This window comes from Lycorma delicatula, chromosome 3 (assembly GCF_047948215.1).
Source record: "Lycorma delicatula isolate Av1 chromosome 3, ASM4794821v1, whole genome shotgun sequence".
NCBI classification, from domain to species: domain Eukaryota; kingdom Metazoa; phylum Arthropoda; class Insecta; order Hemiptera; family Fulgoridae; genus Lycorma; species Lycorma delicatula.
This window is the reverse complement of record NC_134457.1, coordinates 50,870,965-50,891,794: the sequence shown is the minus strand read 5'-3', so window position 1 is coordinate 50,891,794 and position 20,830 is coordinate 50,870,965. Positions and strand designations below refer to the sequence as shown.

Sequence of the window (20,830 nt, the reverse complement as noted above, 5' to 3'; positions counted from 1 at the left end):
TTACACCAATATTACATACTGTTTTACTGAATTTAGAAAGGGTGAATGAAATTGAGTATCTTATGCAATTTTCTCACATCATTAAGAAATATACTTCAAAGATTACAGTTACATATTTTAATTAATTAAGATTTTTTACTTCTTCATACTTATATGAGTGATGTTCATATAAAATTTTTAAATAACAGTGCTGTTTAGATCAGTATGTTGGAAAAATTATTTTTTTTTTAATTTATTTTTTAATAATTTTAAGTTTTGTTAAGTAATATGATAATTAGTTACTAAATGTCAACAATTTATCCAGATTATTTTTTTCTATGAAACTCATTCATCTTATTTCTTAAATGATCTCTGGGAATAAATTTATCTGAAATTATGTATGATTTATTGGATTTTATCCTTCACACTCTTTATTTTTCAGATTGCTAATGTCCAAAATGTTCCAGGTGTTGTTATACTATCAGGTTGTAAGGGATGCAAGATCCCATTCTATTCTTATTAGTATGTATTTTCACCTCTGTGGAATCACTAATACTATATTGACACATAGGAATGGCTTAGGTTTTGTGAAGTTATGATATTATTTGTTAGAATATACTCCACTTCTGGTTATTTCTGCATATTTAAAAACTTATCAAAATGTTAAAGAAACCTCTAAAAATGTTAAATGTATAAAATAGTTTTTCAATGTGGTATATTTGTGTGTGCATTAAAAATACATTAATGTGAAAAATATTGATTTTAGTTATGTGTATGCATGTATGTGAAAAGAGTTGAAGTTTGGTTATAGATTTTTTGTTCATTTTATTTAAATTTTTAGTTATTTCTTTTTTAACTCATCAAAAAGTAACACTTTAATATGCATTGTTCATCATATCCGAATAGAGAATTCCTGTTTAGACTTAGAGAAAAAAAGTGTTGATGATTATATTAAAATCACTGTATTCTTCTGGGTTAACTGTTATTGCAGAATTGTAAAGTATTCTCTATTGTATTTTAACAACAGTATCATGGGATTTTCCTTCTAATTTCTTGTGAGCAGTTGTTCAAAAAAGTAGACATTTATTCAGTTGCATGTCAACTAGCAGTTCAAATCTCTTCTGAAATCTAACAAATAGTCATATCATATTAGGTAGAATAGTTTTATTACAGTTCTTGGTGGGTTAGCAGGCATGTAGTACTTGTCAGTATATGAAAAAAGTATATATATATATATATATATATATATATATATATATATATATATATATATAAAAAATGTTTACAGGTAGCTTTGAGAAAAATGATATCTGTGTAAATTCCATTTTATAGTTATTAAAAAAAAAAATCTTGTTTGCATAGAGATTAAAATTTAAAACCCTTTCCTTAATCATAAAAATAAAAATTGTTATTACTGTTTTAATCATATTTTTCTTTTGTTTTTATTACAAAAAAAGTTTAGGACACATGTTAAATAATGATGTGGATAGTATATGTCATGACAAAAGTAATAACAATATTAATTATAAATTTTAAATTCCTTTATATTTTAGTAAGTACGTGCATCTATTTTAAGAAATTGAAACCAAATATAAGACAAAGAATTTTTTAGTTACCGATTCTTTCTTAACAATATTTCTTTTAAAAATAAAATTATATAACTTTCAGTTTCTATAAGATAAATTTTATTCATATTATTGTTGAATGTATAATTTGTTGTTTCACATAGTTTTAGTTACTCTATGAAATAATTGCTAATATTCTTTGTTCATATTTTTCACAACTTTTTTCTTAACATAGTTTCACATTATTCTTTGTGTATTATTTAAAACTGAATATCAGTGATTCTACTTACAATAGATTCTTCATATGTTACTTTTCAGAGTATCAAACTTAGTGATGTCACAAAAGTGTTAAAACTGTAATCTGCATAACGCGTGGAAATTAAATTAAATTTGTTCATGTTTATTAAGGTTATTATGGAACTCATGCACTACAGTCATTAATCAAAATAACAAATTAAATTTAAACAGCTGAAAATCTTATTCTTTAAAGAAGTTGTTCCATTTTTCTTTAAAAACTATAGCTTGAACTCTTTATTGGTTGTAAATTCATAGCCTTCCTTTTCTTATAATATCTTACAAACTTTTGAATCCAAATAGAAATCTTTAAAAATGGGAAAACTTTTATAGTTAATTCAATTAACTTCTACATCTTTTATTTCAGATACATTTAGCTATGTCAGTACCAATAGAGTTTAATCTAGAGATTATTACTACCACTTTTATAAGATGTCTTTATATATCTTATAAAAGAGCTGTGATGTTAATTTAGAAAAAATAAATCAAGAAAAACCAGATAGAGCATCAACATGTGAACAATTTTTTGACCTAGGAAATCATTAAAAAACAGTCAGCTCGTTAAAGGTTTGAATGAGAAAATTTGTTTGTTTCTAAATTTGTGATGATCTAAAAATACAAAACAGAAAATGTTATTTACCTTTGCATTTATTAAGATGATTATTATTGTTAATATTCAAGTAAAAATGTTTCTTCTTGAAAAAATATTGTAATGCTACATACTCTGATTATTACTGAAGTTGTATGTAATTATTGTACTGTCTGTCAATATTTTAGTACAATTTAATTATGCATGTGTATAATCACTGTTATCATAATAATAATTATAGTAAATTAATTATTAATTAATAATTAATTTAATTATAAATTATTATTTGTAAATTAATTATTATTATTATTATAGTTATAGGAAAAAGTAGTTAATTACTTCTATTTTTGTATGACTAATTCTAATACAATTTTAACTCTAATTTAAAACTTTAAGTTTTCTTCTAAAGATTTAAAATTTTGACTTATAGCTTATTACATAGATTTAAGTTTTTGATCATACATACTAAATTCATGTACAAATTTATACTTTCATAAATTTTTGAAATTATTGGTGAGTATTTGTTCCCATTTAATTTTAACTATCATAAAGAATAAATCATCTTAATTTTATTTATTTATTTATTTTTTTAGTTGTAATGCATTTTTTCAACCTGTCACTAATTTTGTGTTATGTTTTATAAAAATATTTTTTTTAAATATAGAAGTTTGTGTTTGTGCTTTATAAATTTTGTCATTCAGTAAAACCTCTCTAACTTGTTACCTATAATTCTTCATTTGTACATGTATGCATGTGTGTTATGACCATACTCAAAAAAAAAAGTATACTGCATTACACTTGATCTTAAAATTATGTTATTGTTAGGCTTATTTCTTTCCCAACTAACATCATCCAAAAAAAGTAATGCTGAATAATATTGTTTGGATATATAATATTTTATTGTTTGTAAAATGACATCTTTGATGTTTGTTTAAATTAACACAAAATGTAATAAAATGATTTACTTCTGTTTCTAAATTCATGTACTTATCAATAATGATGCTGTTTCATGTAAGAATTAAAAAAAAAGAAATTTTACAAAACTGAAAATTTATAAACATAGTCTAAGTGAAATGTAAAAGGGAAAACATTATTGGCATTTGATAAAAAAAAAATGATTGAGGAAAGTATCAAGAAAAGATGTATGTTGACTCATAAATATTGTAAAATGAAGGGAAGTAGATGAAATGCTTACAAAGTACACCAGTAGGTATAAAAAACAGAAACATGCTTAATTAATAAATTTAATAGTACTAAAATATATTTGCCAGCTTGCTGTAGAAAAGAAAGAACTTTAAAAAAATAGTAATTGATAAATCACAAATAAAAGAATGAAAAGCAAAAAATTAAATAATTTATGAACAATATTTTTTTTACAATTCTATTATTGTTTTTATATCTTTAGTTTCTCTTATTTTTGTGTGTTCACAACACATTTACTGTTTTTAAATTTTACATTGATATCTGCATTTTGGATTTGTCAGTTGAAAAAAAGATCATGTAACACTGACTTTGTGTATTAGTTACTTTATATTTTATTTTAAAATAGGTGTTCAATAATTTTATATTTTGTGCCAGATTATAATTACTAAAATTTGTGCTTTTTCCAAAAGTATATGTCTATTTATTGTTACTGAATTCTCTTGTTCAACACTTTTTCCACTTGTTATTCATATGATTCTAAAAGTAGCAAATAATGGCAGTTCTACTGTACTTTTATTTTATTTATTTTCATTGGTGATAGACTTAAATTTTTAAAGAATAGAAACATAGTAATTTCTCAGCAACTGCTAGTACTCATATAAAAAATTATCTTCTCTAACTACTGTATGTTGCATATGAGAGAAGGGTTTAAAAAGAACTGCCTTAAAACAGACTCTTTTAAATATATTTAGCACAAAGTATAATTTAGTAATTGCCAACACCCAATTTAAAAATCATAATAGAAGAATATACACTTGGAAAAAGCCAGGCGATACTGCAAGGTATCAGATAGATTATATCATGGTTAAGCAAAGATTTAGAAATCAACTCGTTGACTGCATAACTTACCCTGGAGCAGAGATTGATAGCCACCATAATTTGGTGATAACGAAATGTAGATTGGGGTTTAAAAACCCGAAGAAAAGGTGTCAGATGAATCAGTGGAATTTAGAGAAGCTTGAGGAAGAGGAGGTAAAGAAGATTTTTGAGGAGGACATTGCAAGAGGTCTGAGTAAAAAAGATAAAGTAGAAAATATAGAAGAAGAATGGGAGAATGTTAAAAAGGAAATTCTTAAATCAGCAGCAGCAAACTTAGGCGGAATAAAGAGAACTGGTAGAAAACCTTGGGTTTCTGACGATATATTGCAGCTGATGGATGAACGTAGAAAATATAAGAATGCTAGTGATAAAGAAAGTAAAAGGAACTTTTTCTTTCTTGATGAAGAAGGTAAAAGGACAATTAAGAAATGCTATAAACACGAAGTGCAAACTAGCGAAAGAAGAGTGGATTAAAGAAAAATGTTCAGAAGTGGAAAGAGAAATGAACATTGGTAAAATAGACTGAGCATACAGGAAAGTTAAGGAAAATTTTGGGGTACATAAATTAAAATCTAATAATGTGTTAAACAAAGATGGTACACCAATATATAATACGAAAGGTAAAGTCGATAGATGGGTGGAATATATTGAAGAGTTATACGGAGGAAATGAATTAGAAAATGGTGTTATAGAGGAAGAAGAGGAAGTTGAGGAGGATGAAATGGGAGAAACAATACTGAGATCTGAATTTAAGAGAGCATTAAAAGATTTAAATGGCAGAAAGCTTCCTGGAATAGACGGAATACCTGTAGAATTACTGTGCAGTGCAGGTGAGGAAGCGATTGATAGATTATACAAACTGGTGTGTAATATTTATGAAAAAGGGGAATTTCCGTCAGACTTCAAAAAAAGTGTTATAGTAATGATACCAAAGAAAGTAGGGCAGATAAATGTGAAGAATACATAACAATTAGTTTAACTAGTCATGCATCAAAAATCTTAACTAGAATTCTATACAGAAGAATTGAGAGGAGAGTGGAGGAAGTGTTAGGAGAAGACCAATTTGGTTTCAGGAAAAGTATAGGGACAAGGGAAGCAATTTTAGGCCTCAGATTAATAGTAGAAGGAAGATTAAAGAAAAACAAACCAACATACTTGGCGTTTATAGACCTAGAAAAGGCATTCGATAATGTAGACTGGAATAAAATGTTCAGCATTTTAAAAAAATTAGGGTTCAAATACAGAGATAGAAGAACAATTGCTAATATGTACAGGAACCAAACAGCAAAAGTAATAATTGAAGAACATAATAAAGAAGCCGTAATAAGAAAGGGAGTCCGACAACGATGTTCCCTATCCCCGTTACTTTTTAATCTTTACATGGAACTAGCAGTTAATGATGTTAAAGAACAATTTAGATTTGGAGTAACAGTACAAGGTGAAAAGATAAAGATGCTACGATTTGCTGATGATATAGTAATTCTAGCCGAGAGTAAAAAGGATTTAGAAGAAACAATGAATGGCATAGATGAAGTCCTACGCAAGAACTATTGCATGAAAATAAACAAGTACAAAACAAAAGTAATGAAATGTAGTAGAAATAACAAAGATGGACCACTGAATGTGAAATTAGGAGGAGAAAAGATTATGGAGGTAGAAGAATTTTGTTATTTGGGAAGTAGAATTACTAAAGATGGACGAAGCAGGAGCGAAATAAAATGCTGAATAGCACAAGCAAAACGAGCCTTCAGTCAGAAATATAATTTGTTTACATCAAAAATTAATTTAAATATCAGGAAAAAATTTTTGAAAGTATATGTTTGGAGTGTCGCTTTATATGGAAGTGAAGCTTGGAGAATCGGAGTATCTGAGAAGAAAAGATTAGAAGCTTTTGAAATGTGGTGCTATAGGAGAATGTTAAAAATCAGACGGGTGGATAAAGTGACAAATGAAGAGGTAATGCGGCAAATAGATGAAGAAAGAAGCATTTGGAAAAATATAGTTAAAAGAAGAGACAGACTTATAGGCCACATACTAAGGCATCCTGGAATAGTCGCTTTAATATTGGAAGGACAGGTAGAAGGAAAAAATTGTGTAGGCAGGCCACGTTTGGAATATGTAAAACAAATTGTTAGGGATGTAGGATGTGGAGGGTATACTGAAATGAAATGACTAGTACTAGATAGGGAATCTTGAAGAGCTGCATCAAACCAGTCAAATGACTGAAGACAAAAAAAAAAAGAAAAGTATATATTGTATAGAAATAGTAATATCCTAGCTGGATAAGCATCAGTGGGATACAAAATAGATCTATTATTAATTATATTTCAAAACAGTTTACAATATGAATAATTATATTTTATGTTAAATGCAACTATTATCAGTTATAATGAATAAAAATAAGTTTACAAATAGTTATTTAATCAAATTATTATTATTAAAATGAAATAAGGTCAAGATAATGCAGAATAACAAAATAATTTACATTTTATTCATCCATTAACCGTTAGCACCCGAAGAGAACTGAACTGTTGCAATTGATGACACACGCATGCAGTATAATAAAAAAAGAGGTAAGTTGACTATTTCCTGAGGAAACCTTTAAAGTTAAGGAATCCATTTATCGTAATTCTCCCCATGCGACTGGTATTACTTGTCCTTGTAGAAAATGGAATTAGTGAATAGTACTTTTTTTTAATATATTACTGTAGTTAAGTTCTGACATGCTTCCTGGTATAGGAATTTAGTTTATTTTTTGTGTTTGGTCAAATAAGGTACAAAAATACATTTTAGTCATTTACTTATCAGATCGATTGATTTATCAGTTCTTTTTGTGTTATTGATTTGTGTTGTTTTGATAATGTGTAATGTATGTTAATTAATTCAATTCTGAAGACATGATAATAACCTTAATTTGCATTGTTGTAATGCTAGTCATAATAATACTGCATAAAATTATGTCTTATTTATAAATGTAACTTTTATTGTTCTATTACTGATTTATTTGAGTTATGTCATAATCTTTTGTTGTGTTCAAATAATGGTTATTAGGTGTTCATTTAGCTTAATATTTCTCATATACTAAAAGTAAATATAATTTTTCTAGTGTAAATATAATAAAATTATATTTATATGTAAAGAGTAGATTTTGTGCTTGCGGCTTCAAGTTTTATTTTTATTTATGTAGTTTTCCCTTCTCTTCATTCAAGGCTGATTATTCATAATTGTTTCAACAATTATTTAATATTCATAAGATAGGCGGTAAAATACAGAAATCCTTGTTATCCAAGAATTATTGATTCCACGTACACCCTACTGTAATTGTAACCACTTTAAATGAGTCCTGAACTTTCGCATTGATCAGAAAAATTTTTCTTTTAATGAAGACTTTGTAAAACTTTAAGGATTAATTAGATCCTTAATAAAATTAGAATATGTTAAATGAATATAACCTTAAGGCAAAGCATTTTATATGAAGGATTGATAATTCAACGATAAGAATTTTTTGAAAAAAGTAAGGTAAGTAAAAAAAGGTAAGTATTGAAAACTGATGCAAAACTTTTCTGTACCGTTAAAATCATTCTTATAGGCCTTAAAGTAAATAGGTTTAACCCATAAAATGTGGGTAAATTTCAATGCAGAAAAATCCTGAGTTGATCCAATTTCCTTTGTTATTTATTAATACTAATTTAGCAAATAGGTGTATTGTTATTCCTCATGACTGCTGGCACTATGATAGTTTACTTTAGATTAAAATCATTTACTTTTTTTACTGTGGATGTCCTGTTAAAATCTTTTGTGATATCTGTTTTGGTTATATTTTTTAGTTGCTTTATCATAATTTTGTACTGTAGTGCAATACTCTAAATCCTTTTTGTTTTTGTAAATTTTGGCAATGTTTTATCATATGTTATCAGAAGTCATCCCTTGTGGTTAAATATATTTTTGTAGTCGACATCTCTTTAGTTCAAATTATGGTTTCAAATTATGGTTTAATTGAATATGGACACCACAATCTTCAATCCAAAATCTATAATCATAATTATTCCAGGAAATATTCTACAGTTTTCTATTTTACCAAGTATCAGGAATACAGTTTATGATTGTTTTTGGGATACTGGTTCAATGATATTAAATTTATGAAAAGCAAATGGAAAAAGAGCAATGATACAAATTTATAATAGGACTGCCTACAACCTGAGTTGATAGCATGGTTAATTCACAAATTGTTAAGAGTCTGGCTAGTTGTTTTCCATATAAGTTCTTTGAACTGTGTTGTTTGGTTTCCACTCATCATAACCGTCAATGCAGTATATTATGCAGTCTGTTATGTGTTAAGAATTAAAAATCTCAGTTAACCCAGTTTAATTTCAGTTAACCCATTATCTACAAAACTTTTCTTGACTAATGTTATTCCATTTTTAAATACTTTACCATAACTTCTTTTGGCAGTGTATCACTTGTGTTCTGCTGAAGTATTAATTGTTGTTTGGGTACTTATTTTTCTGTTAAGAAAAGAACTAGTACTCTACTCTACTCAACGTTAAATGATATAGATCACAATATTAAAATAAACAGACATAATGTTTTACTAATACCTTCCATAGTAACTAGATTAAAAGCACAACTCCACAAATTAGACTTATCTTTTACACATGTCATAAACTTGCGCACAAACTTATATGTATGAATAGTATCATCAGGTTTTGCAGTACTTTTAAGATTAGCTCATACATAAAGAATTCATAACTAATCAACAAAATTAAGGAAGTACATATATGTAACTGTGAACAATCTTGGCATAACTAATTTCTACATTAACACACCTGTACAAGAAATGTCAGCATGTTATCACAAATTTTCAGAAATTTCACGTTGATAGAACACAAGCAAAGTCATTTACAACTAATATATTTATCTGCAACATACCTCTTATCTCTGTCAAGGACAAATCTGTGGAACTAGTGATGAGTTGCATAATATATTCAAATATAACAGCTTAGTAATAAAATGAAAGAAATTTAAATCAGAAAGAAATTTAGTGGTATAAAATATATAATTCATACAAAATTGTTAAAATTTTCTGATCACTTTTAACACCGCAAGTAAAATATATATGATCATATGATGAAGTGATAAAATGCTGAATTTACAAAATCTATATTGTATAGAAAGTAAAATGTAGTGACAACACTAACCACTACATTGTACAAATTGGAAAACACATATAAACTGCCACACTTAAAATACAAATCAACCTTTACAAAATGCCTCAATATGAAATGTACCAAATTTTATTTAATGGTCAAATTCAACACATATTGAATATGCTAATTGATGTAAAGCGATTTCGTAACCACTTTACCATTATCAACATTAACATTATGAACTAGGGTACCGTTATCAACAGCATCACTTGTAATACCATTGATGGAGGAGCTGCACAGTAGTTCTAAATAGATCTTATTGATCCATATTTTCTCTTATTTCTAAAAAGTACTATTTTTTAAAGTGTTTATGTTAGTTAATAATCACTACTTGTTTATTTATCTCTGTTTCTGATATTCTAATTTGATACAATATAATATAATATATTGTGAAATTTACATCATAAAACTTTGAATTAGATATGTAGATGATATTTTCGTAATATGTAAATAAATCTGGAACACCACAATAATTCTTAATAAATTTAATGATTTCCATAAAATTATAACATATACTGTAGAAATTGAAAATAACACTATAAATTTATTACATATGAGTAAGTATTAAAAAGGATAAAGGAAAATTAAAATTAGTAGTATACAGAAAACCAGTTTTACCATTAATGACTATAAATAACCTCTCCCATTCATCCTTTCATCAAAAAATTTCCACATGCAATAATATAATAAATAGAGCTTTACAATACATGGATGATAATGTAATATTAAAAAATGAATTAAATTTAATTAAAATTATAGCAATTGAAAATTGATACAATAAAAACATCATTAATAAATTAGCAAATAAATTAATATATAAATGCAGCCATAAAAAAAAAACTTTTTCTTATAGTTACTGATAATAAAAATTTTCTGCCTATAATATAATAATAACAATACATTTCACTTCTTCAAGAAACATCTCAACCAGCTTTTATAAAATAGATCAAAAAATTAATAACAAGAAATTAAAAAACTAATTAATAATAATGAATCTGATAACAAAAGCATTTATGATAAACCAGGTGTATAATCAATTGTGGTAATAAGGTAATGTGGTAATACAAATAATTGTAATAGATTTTATATAATATTTTCTTAAATGACAAACAGACCATTTAAAAAAAAATATTTAAGGAACAAATATATTTAAGCATTTAAATATAATAAACAAATATCAAACTATACAGATCACATAAAATACAATAAACATACATTTTCAAATTTACAGGACATAAAATTATTAGAAATAAGTAATAATAAATTAAAAACACAGTCTCTAGAAAAGAAACATATAGTAAAAAGCAATGACATTAATATAAATGAGTAAGTGAAATTTGAATATGATGTATGGATTCAGTAGAGTAGCATTAATATAATTATAAATTCATCCAGTAGATAGCAGTTGTGTTATTTTCAAAAAATAGTTTTCTTATTACCATTTAACAATCTGACTAAGAAGGAGTAACGTCTTTCTTTTTTAAATTAAACATTTAAAACTTTTTTTATACATCTGATGAAGTAGTGTACACTGCGAAAGTGCTAATGTAAGAAAATTTTTAAAACAAGCAGTTAGTGATATTTTATTTTATTTATTTAACTAATTTCAATATATATATATATATGCATTTGTTCTTTTTAGGAAATTTTTTGTAATTCGTTTTAATTATTAGCTGCTCTGATTTTAAAAACTAATATAAATAGTTGAATTATTTATCTGTTTGAAAAACCTATTTTTTTTTGGCTATATGATTTTTGATAGTATATTTTAAAGAACATTTGTAATTGTGTACATATTGAAAATACTGTATTAGTTATAGCGCAAGGAAAAGTGTTGTTTCTTTTAAAAATAGGATGGTTGTATTTCTGTTAGATTATTTTTAGTAATTTTGAATCAACAAACCTATTAAATTATTTACTTGTAAATTATAGTTTAAAAATTTGTATACATTTTGAAAAGAGTTAAATTATTTACTGATAAATTATATTTAAAAAATTTATGTACATTTTAAAAAGTAGACTTTATGGAATAATTTATTTTAATGCAACAATTTTTTTTATTTGTAATTTGTAAAAAAATATTCATTATATTTTTTAAATTTTCTAATGTGTCAATATTTTAATCTGTTTCAGTGTTACTTACATACCCCTAAAAGCACTTTTAGAATACAGGAAATCTGCTGTATATTCTGAGAGTACTGCACAGGCTGTGAAACCTTCTTTACAAATATCACCAAGGTATGCAATATTCACTTGATTGTTCTAATTGTGAATGGTAAATTTTATTTTATATTTCAGGTACAGATTTTTTTTCTTGTAGTATGTAATTTACTTCATCATCACTAATCTGTATTAAATAATTTAAAAAAAGCTTAAGTATTGATAGAAAAGAATGTAACTTATCATTCTAGGTTTAGATGAAATGTAGATCTTAAGTAAATATTTAGAAATACCTTTTGTTACTGACTTTTTATTTCAGATTGAAGTTTTTATGTTTTTCTCATGTCTTGTATGATCAGTTTTGAACAAATCTGGTACTTTTACTGATTTTAATAATTTTTGCTGTTCAATACTTGCTTTTATGTTATTTTTAGTTAGCTTTTCATTTAAATTAATTTTTTTCATTATTAAAAGTAGAATAGAATTATTATATTTGGTAGTGGTTATTTCTTTAATTTCTATATTAATTATTAAAATAAATGCTTAAAAATTAGCTATTTTTATTTTTACTAAACATTCAGTATTTACAAAAATTGGTTTTATTTTTTGTATGTTTAAAGAACTGAAATTATGAAATTTATATTTCATCACTGCTATGCATCAGATATTAAGAATAAAATTAGTTTGTTACAGAAATCAATTATTTTTAATCCATTATTATTTTTTTGTTTAGGTACCTTAAATTCTTTTCGTTAATAAGGGTATTGCTTATATGATGTATTTAGCTGTAGCAGAACCAGCTAGTTGTCTGAGACTGTATTAACTCATTTATCTGTTTATCCCTACACATAGCATTGTATATTTCTACAAGAAGTTTTGACTAGTTTGTTGTTAATAACAATACTTAGTGATTTATAAATAATGTTATTTACAATAATAAAATCCAAAAATTGGGATTTTTTTTTAAATTTATAATTTAGATTAATAGTATAGAACTGTTCTGTTGTTCTTTTTTTAAATTTATTAAATCTAACCATCAGTTACAGCTAACAGTATTTCAGATTTTAAACATTGTTTCTAGGATTTCATTTATATTTATCATTTACTCATCTTGTTTTTTCTTTATTTGGATATCCTCCATTTCTATGTTATTTCTGAGTAAGTTACTGTAAACATGAATTTGTTTAATAAGGATAGCAGTTTTCAGTCTTAATGGATTAAAAATAGAAAGAATTGATTGCAGATTATACATAACATATACTTACTAACTCTGCTCTATGAAAGCCAGCTAGTCCATTTTTCCTTTGTAGATTTTTTTCATTAATTTCCCCACTTCCTTAAATGTTACTCTGTATGACCTACTGTGAAAAATGGTTGTAGATTGTTTTTTATTTTTTACATTCACACATATGTATAAAATGTAAAGGATAAATTATTACCCTGATAATGTTGTATTAACATTAAGAATACATTACTAATAATACAAGCCCCTGCAGTTCATACTAAAATTCCAAAAATTACCAAAATTTGTAAATTATTCCTATATTAAAAAAAAAATAAATATAAAGAGCATTATTGTTTGTTTTTGGATGTTTTCTAAATAAAAATGAGCTATTTATTAAAATAAACCAGATTATCTTACATTCAAGAGTTATAATTATGTAATATTATTTTTTAAAAGAAACAATGGCTGTAGGTAAATTAAATTATTACAAAGTTTTCTTGATTATAAAATGTATATAAATAAAACCATTGTCTTAAGTAGAAAAAAAGCACTAGATGTGATTAGAAAACATCACAAAAATCCCCAACAGCTCAGTCCCCATTTTACCAAAGAATTAAATTCAAAGAGCTTTTTCTTAATTTTTTGTAATTCAAATGGGACTTATAGTTTGTAGAAATTAAGTAAATTTATCATTCAGTTAAAGTATATTTGTTTTGTGAAATTGGAGTTAAAAATTAATACTTCATAAAAAAAATTAAATACTAAAAGTATTAATAAATAAAAGTATAAAAGTAATGTTAAAGTATTAATACTAAAGGTATAATTAAATTAATCACTTCATAATTTGTTTTGTAATAAAATGTTAGTTAAAAAAAATATTGAAGCCTTGGAACAAAAATAGAATGTTATATAATTACTATTTTTATAGCTGTAACTCTAAATTTAAAAAAATAATTAACTATTTTTAAATAAATAAAGTTTCATTCTTAATACAATTAATTATTCAAAGTTAATTGAACTAGTAAAAGTCTGCTTCCCTTTTTTGACTAGGGAGGTGTATTAAAACTACAAATATTGACTGTGTGTATGTTGGAACAACTCTTATCAGAACAAAACTTAATTATATACATGTAACACATTATGAGGTAAAATTGAAATTGAACAGAAAGGTAGTTTAATCATATAGAAAAAAATACATCTTCATTTTCTTTTAGATATCATGTACACATGGGCAGAACAGCAATATTCTAATTCTCACAATCAATTCAATTAATAATTGATGTCTTATAACAATATAAAACTGCATGCCCATCTTACAATATTCCGCAGCTTACTTTTCTTACCAAATTTAATTTTTTCATAACTCAATTTACCTAAGTCGAAAGCAACTGAATCAAGTGCTTAAGGCCAGTGCACTTGCAAGAGTATGGTTTATTCATTTCATTTACTTTATTTCATGATCTAGTTCTGATTTTGATAGAGTAAGTAGTAACAACTGTAATATCTTTTTAAGGTTTTATGAAATAATTACGCTGTCAATAACATAAGTTTTTTCTGTTATTTACTAAAAATTTAGTAGGTAAACAAATCCATATGAAAATTCATGAAAACTTTCTGCCTACATCAAATGTGTTTACTTTAGTTTAGCTGTGTATAATATTTATAAATTTTATTGCATCAGCCTCACATGCATTTACATGAATAGTGTAACTGACTACATCAGTTGCTTGTATTCTAATCTATACATTTTCAGTAAGATTTACCTTTCTCCCTGAATGTGCTTAAATTATAGGTTATAAGATGGTAAACCCCTGAGTCTAAAATTACTTTTGAAATGAAGAAAGATGGTTAATGTTTATCATCTTACTAAAAGAATACTAAACATTAGTAAATATCATATGAATTTTCCACTAGTGATTATAAGTGACAATTTGACTTATAAACTAGTTTTTTCTGAATATTTAAATAGTTTTGTTGATTGCATTAAATTAAATACTGTGTAGGGATTGTACCTTGGTTACTGCTCCCTTAAATAATATACTTAAATACATTTACGTATTTCTTATTTGATGCAATAGTCAATTGTATTTAAAAAAATTCCCTAAATTTAAATTAATTTTTCATTATGTGCCTGTTTGTATATTGTAATTTGACATAGTAGTATTCCTGTAGATCACTTACTTATTTTTTAAGATAATGCCTATATTTTTGTTAGCTGTATGGTAAATAATTAGATGGTAATGAGAAAGAATTAGTATGTTTAGTACAACTGTAAAGCTAGCCTTTATTAAGTAACGTTCTAATTAAGTATATTTAAATTATTTTAATTTCACTTTGTTTTTTTGTTTTTTTTTTGCTTTGGTTAATATCTTTTTGCCTTATCTTAATTTAAAATGCTTAATTAAAGTTAATTGTAAGCGTCTGTGATTTATTAAATGTAAGTAATACATATTCTTATATGAGATGTATTATGATACTTGCGTGTAGATCAACAAAGGGTTAGCATGTTGATTTTCCTGTTTATTATTTTATTAAAATATGGATATAGATACACATATGTTAATCTATCTGTAATTTTACATAATGTAAGTAATTAATTAAATACATTGTAATTATAACAGAATGATTTGCATCAACTCATTCCTGTTGAGAATGATATGTTTTATACATCGTACATTTTTCTTAGTTTGTCCAATAACTTTATAATATTTTCTTACAAAAGAGCTGTCAGAATTAAACTGTGTACAGATTCTGTTAACAATAATAGTATAGTTACTCTGGTTTTGCATAAAATGTGAGAATGTCTGAAAAGATTAGAAAAGCAAAGCATGTTATTTTATTTAACTTGGATATTTAATTAGTGTTTTTGTTATTGGTGTACATTCATTTACAGTATGTTTATTTGGCATATAAATTTACTATTATATGTATAATTAGTTAGGTTATGCAGTAAATTATTTTTGATTAGTTTTTTGTTCCGCCACATTCTGATTATTGTTTCAAAAGGGGTTTTTTTTTTAAAAATAACTGCCAGTTTAAATAAATTACTAATTATAAACTATGATCATTGAAAACATCATGTTTATTTTTTATAGAAAAAAAATTTAAAAGTAAAATTTATGAAATTTGTTTAATGAAACATTTAACATATTGTAATAGGAGTCTTTTATTTAGTTAATTAAACACAACTAAGATAAAACGTTTACTAAAACTTTATCATTAATATCATTCATTAAAAAAATAACTCAGGATACTGTTAGTTTTTATTTTTTTTGACTAGATAGTTTGGCTGACAGTTTTTGACATTAATAGTTTGGCTGACCCTGCTTTGACATTGTATAAACTATATAAAATAACAATTCAGTTATTTTTTAATAAATGGATTTGCAAACAGAAAAACATCATTTTTATTTTATATGTAGAGTGTAAAATATATTTCATACTATTCATATTATTATTATGTCACATCATCAATACATAGTATGGTTTCTCTTGCCATGTTTTATGTAAATTGACTATTATTTTTAAGGAATTTAATAAATATCCTTAGCATTACACTTCACAGAATGAAATCTGAAGCCTGGGATGCTTCATTCAGCAAATTTGTAAAGTATTTTATGCTTGGCTCATATTAAAGCTTCCTTTTTTATGAAATTTACTATATTCAACAAAAAATATTTTCAACTTTATGACAGTTAATGAAAAAAAAAATTATGTTTTGTGTTTAGTTGATTTTTCAGTCATTTTAATAGGCTTTAATAGAGGTTTGTATTTTTTAAATGTGTTGGCAAATTTCAGCCTTTTTTTTTCTTTCTCAGTAGTAGATTTCTCTTCCATGCACGTTTAAAAAAACATACGTGGTTTTCAAATTTCCCTCTCAAGAAGCATCTTATTTAAATAGATAAATGTTGTGTACATTTGGAAAAATTTTGAACTAAATTAAAAATAAAAAACAATTTATTGTTTTATACAAGATTCTGTATAATAATTAATTGTTTCCAAATTAGTGTTTTGGTTTTATGTATTTTGTTTTCAAACTGTATTATTTTAAATCTGTAAACTTACTTATGTTAATTAGTTCAATTTTGTTGGTCTTAGATGTCATAACATTCTGAAAATAATTTTGGTTGATTAACTCAGTATCACCAAAAGATCTAAATATTATTTTAGTATGTTTATGCAAGATATTTTATTAAAACTTAAGCCAAAGCTAGTTCATAATGTTCTCCAGTATAATATTGCATTTTTGTTTATGGGAACCATAAAATAAAAAATTTTTCTTTATCAGATAATATTTATACTCTTCTATTAATTTACCATATTTTCCTTATCTCTGCGGAAATCCCTTTGACTGATAAGGAAAATTTGTTCCCACTGAAAAAAAAGTCATTAATCCTCAAGGAATTTTTCCAATTTTCAAAGCTAGCTAGAATAAGCCAACATCCTCATGAGATATTTAATTCATTTCTGTCATTAAAATGAACATTTAACTCTAGCACTCCAAACTGCCTTGGAAATTCATTAACTACCTAAAAAGTTCCAATTATTTTTTTAAATTGTTTTAGTTACTTAAATATAATTTTTAAATAGTATTTGTAATCCTACTAAACAAAAAAAAATTGTAATCTAACAGAGCATTTGAAATGCAGCTTAGAATTTTAAGAGACTTAATAACTAAAAAAATGCCTTACATTCATAATTAAACTTCATTCGCGTTGCTGAACTATCATTTTTTTTTATAGAGATTTGAGTGTGGTCACTTAAATCAAATATCCGTATTATCATTAATCTGAAATTATTTTGTTACCAAGATTATTTTGTTTAGAAGCACAAAGATAATAATTTTTTTATTGAACATAAAACTTGGTTCAGATTAGAGCAATGAGATACATATTTAAAAGAATTTAAATAAAATTTTATTTTAACTGCTTAAAAAACTTTTTTTCTTTTATCCAGTATGTTTATCAATTACTACTGTAAATGAGCAATTCTTTCACAAGCTTCATTCTACTTTCTTTATAAATATGTTATAGATACAGTAATTATGTTTGGAATAATGTATATATTTAATGTATACGTTTAAATTCTTTGGTTTATTAATGTATATTAATTTTTATTAATGGTATATATTTGTATATTAATGTTTATATATTCTTAATTGTAATGTACATTTAATTTATTAAAGGTTTAGTTGTAATAAAATTATTATCAGGAGTATTAACTAATGAAATAAATTTCAGGGGTGTTAATAAAATTATCAGGAGTAAAATTATTAAAGCAGGAACATACTGAAGCATCACATATCATTGCCTACTGGCTGGAGCTTCATTCCAATTTTTTTTGGCTTAATATTTTTATATGTAAGCATTGATTTTTTCCTCCTTAAAATACATTATGTAAACTATATCATTATATAATGTACTGTTTACAACAGAAAGAAGTACAATAATTTGTTGTGTTTTACTCTTGACCCTCCCCCTCAGCATTTCTTTTGGCTTTGATGCACATGAAGCATTTTAGATATCAGTATGCAGTTATTTTCCCTGAAAGTAATTAATCTCTTTCTGTCCTTGAATAGACTAACTTATAGGGCTAAATATTACCTGCTTTTTTGGGTATTTTACACAAAGAATATTTAACTCGTTGAAGAAGATGTAAACCAATTCACATCTAACTTTTCCTTATATAGAACACTTGTTATTTTTGGGTGTGACTTCTATAACTTTTATGAGTGATTTGTACCTCCTATCAATTCCTCTGCAATAATTAGGTTTTGGTTCCCATCAGATACATTGTTTGAACTGATTCTAGTTATAACTTTGTCTATAAATTTTAAGTATTTTTTCATTGGTTTATTTACTCAGTTGAAATATAGATTCAAAAAATTGAAATATTATTGCCCATATGTTGTTTAACATAACTTCATTTCATAGTAAACTGGCATTTTGTACATAAATGAAGCTAATTGGTTTATTTTCATGATTTTTATGTCAATTCATCTGCTTATGTTTGTTACATGTTGTATAAGAATGTCTGATTTTTTTATTAAAGCATAACTTGCATTAATTTAATTTAAATAACGGAAAATTTTTTAAATTAGTAATCATAATTTTTTTTTAATTTTATTTTAATAAATAAAATATAATGGATACTATTTTTAGGTTATTTATTTAAATACTTATGTAATAAAATTACTTATATCGGCTGATTGATAGTAATCCATTTGTAACATATAAAATTTTTTTGTTCAAAAACAACTCCATGAAATTATTCCTTAAATTTAGATTTTTTTATAAATTAAAAGTGCAAATGGTAAGAAGTTCTTTAAACTGATTTTAAGCTAACAATGACCTACTGAATTACATCCCTGATTGTAATAAAATAGTTATGTTTTAACAATTAAAAATGTATAAATATGTAATATATAACTTAATCTGTTTTATTATTTATTTATATCTAATGGATGATGCTTTTAAATAATTTAGAATTTAATGTGAATGATTTTAATATCATTTAGTTTTGTAAATTATCATTGTTATTATTATTTAATTAAAATTATTTGATAATATTTCATTTTAAGCTATTTTCACGCTGTTATAATTAATATTACTATAATTATTTTTTGAGCTTATTTATAGATTATTATTTTTATTATTGTCAGGTTATTTTCTCTTCTTGGCATTTAGAGGTATAGTTTTCCTTTGTTTTGTTTATAAAGTAATACCTTTTTAATATTTGGAGGCACCAGTAATTACACAGTAATTATTTAGTTTTTCCCCATATGCACTGCCATATAAATCACGCTTTGCTTTTGTTTTCTCACTTGTGCATTCAAGGATATTTCCTGAGTATTATCGGTAAGTTGTACACAACCTTTATTTCAAATTATTGATTGTAGTGAGCACTTAACACTATTAATATTTATACTTTGATTTCATTAGTTAGTAGCTTTTTTTCCTTTTGTAAATTATATTGCAGTTAAAGAAAGTAAATTTAATTGCATTTTTGTTTACAAATAGTTTTTTGTAAATACTTTTTTGTACAAAAAGTGTGGGAACGACTGAAAGTAATGGAATTTTAAAGTCCTTAAAAATTCAATGTAAATTAGTCTTCATGTTAAATTTTGTTTTGAAAAATCTCTTTATTTTTTGCATTTTTTTATTTCTTAGTAGCTGTTTTTATATTGTATTTGTAATGTAGGCGTATTCTACATTATCATTTACCTATTTCTGCCCATGGCATTAACAACCATTTTGTAATTAATTATCCATTGGGTCTCATCTGTCCATCTCGTCTCTGATCTGTTCTTTCTTTACACTTTATAACCATTCTAGAATTAAGTATTTAATTAAGTACTTTTTCATGTTACTGGATCTATTATTATTATATAACATTTATTTTTTGCTCGTTTTTCTCCAGTCTTTTGACCAGTTTACTCTATCTTGGCAGTTCTTTTTAAATTATTGCTTTGCTTTATTTTTAGCATTTAACTATCTCCAGCTCTCTGTTACGTCTTTTATTTTTATTGTTTTTCTCTAGTCATTGTCAACTCTTTGATCCATAAGTCATTACTGGTAAGATACACTGTTTGAAAACTCTAATTTTGTTATTAATTCATTGATTATTATCTTACTGTGAAGTCTACAATTAATATATTTAGTACAACATATTCATTGTGACAAAAGGTGACATTTTAAAACAATAAAATATTAAATAACTCTCTTTTAAATTCATGAAAAGTTTTCTTTTATAACCCTTTCAGAGTTAATTATCTATACTTTCTGCAGTT

At 25.1% G+C, this 20,830-nt stretch overlaps 1 protein-coding gene across 1 annotated transcript in view; it reads left to right on the top strand.

The window, feature by feature from the left end:
* LOC142321587 (multiple PDZ domain protein-like) overlaps positions 1–20,830 on the top strand; it is a 1,133,813-nt gene that overhangs the window by 455,367 nt on the left and 657,616 nt on the right. The window contains exon 22 of the mRNA XM_075359801.1: positions 11,790–11,894. Within this exon, the coding sequence (XP_075215916.1) occupies positions 11,790–11,894 (105 nt within the window). The remainder of the gene's footprint in view (positions 1–11,789; positions 11,895–20,830) is intronic.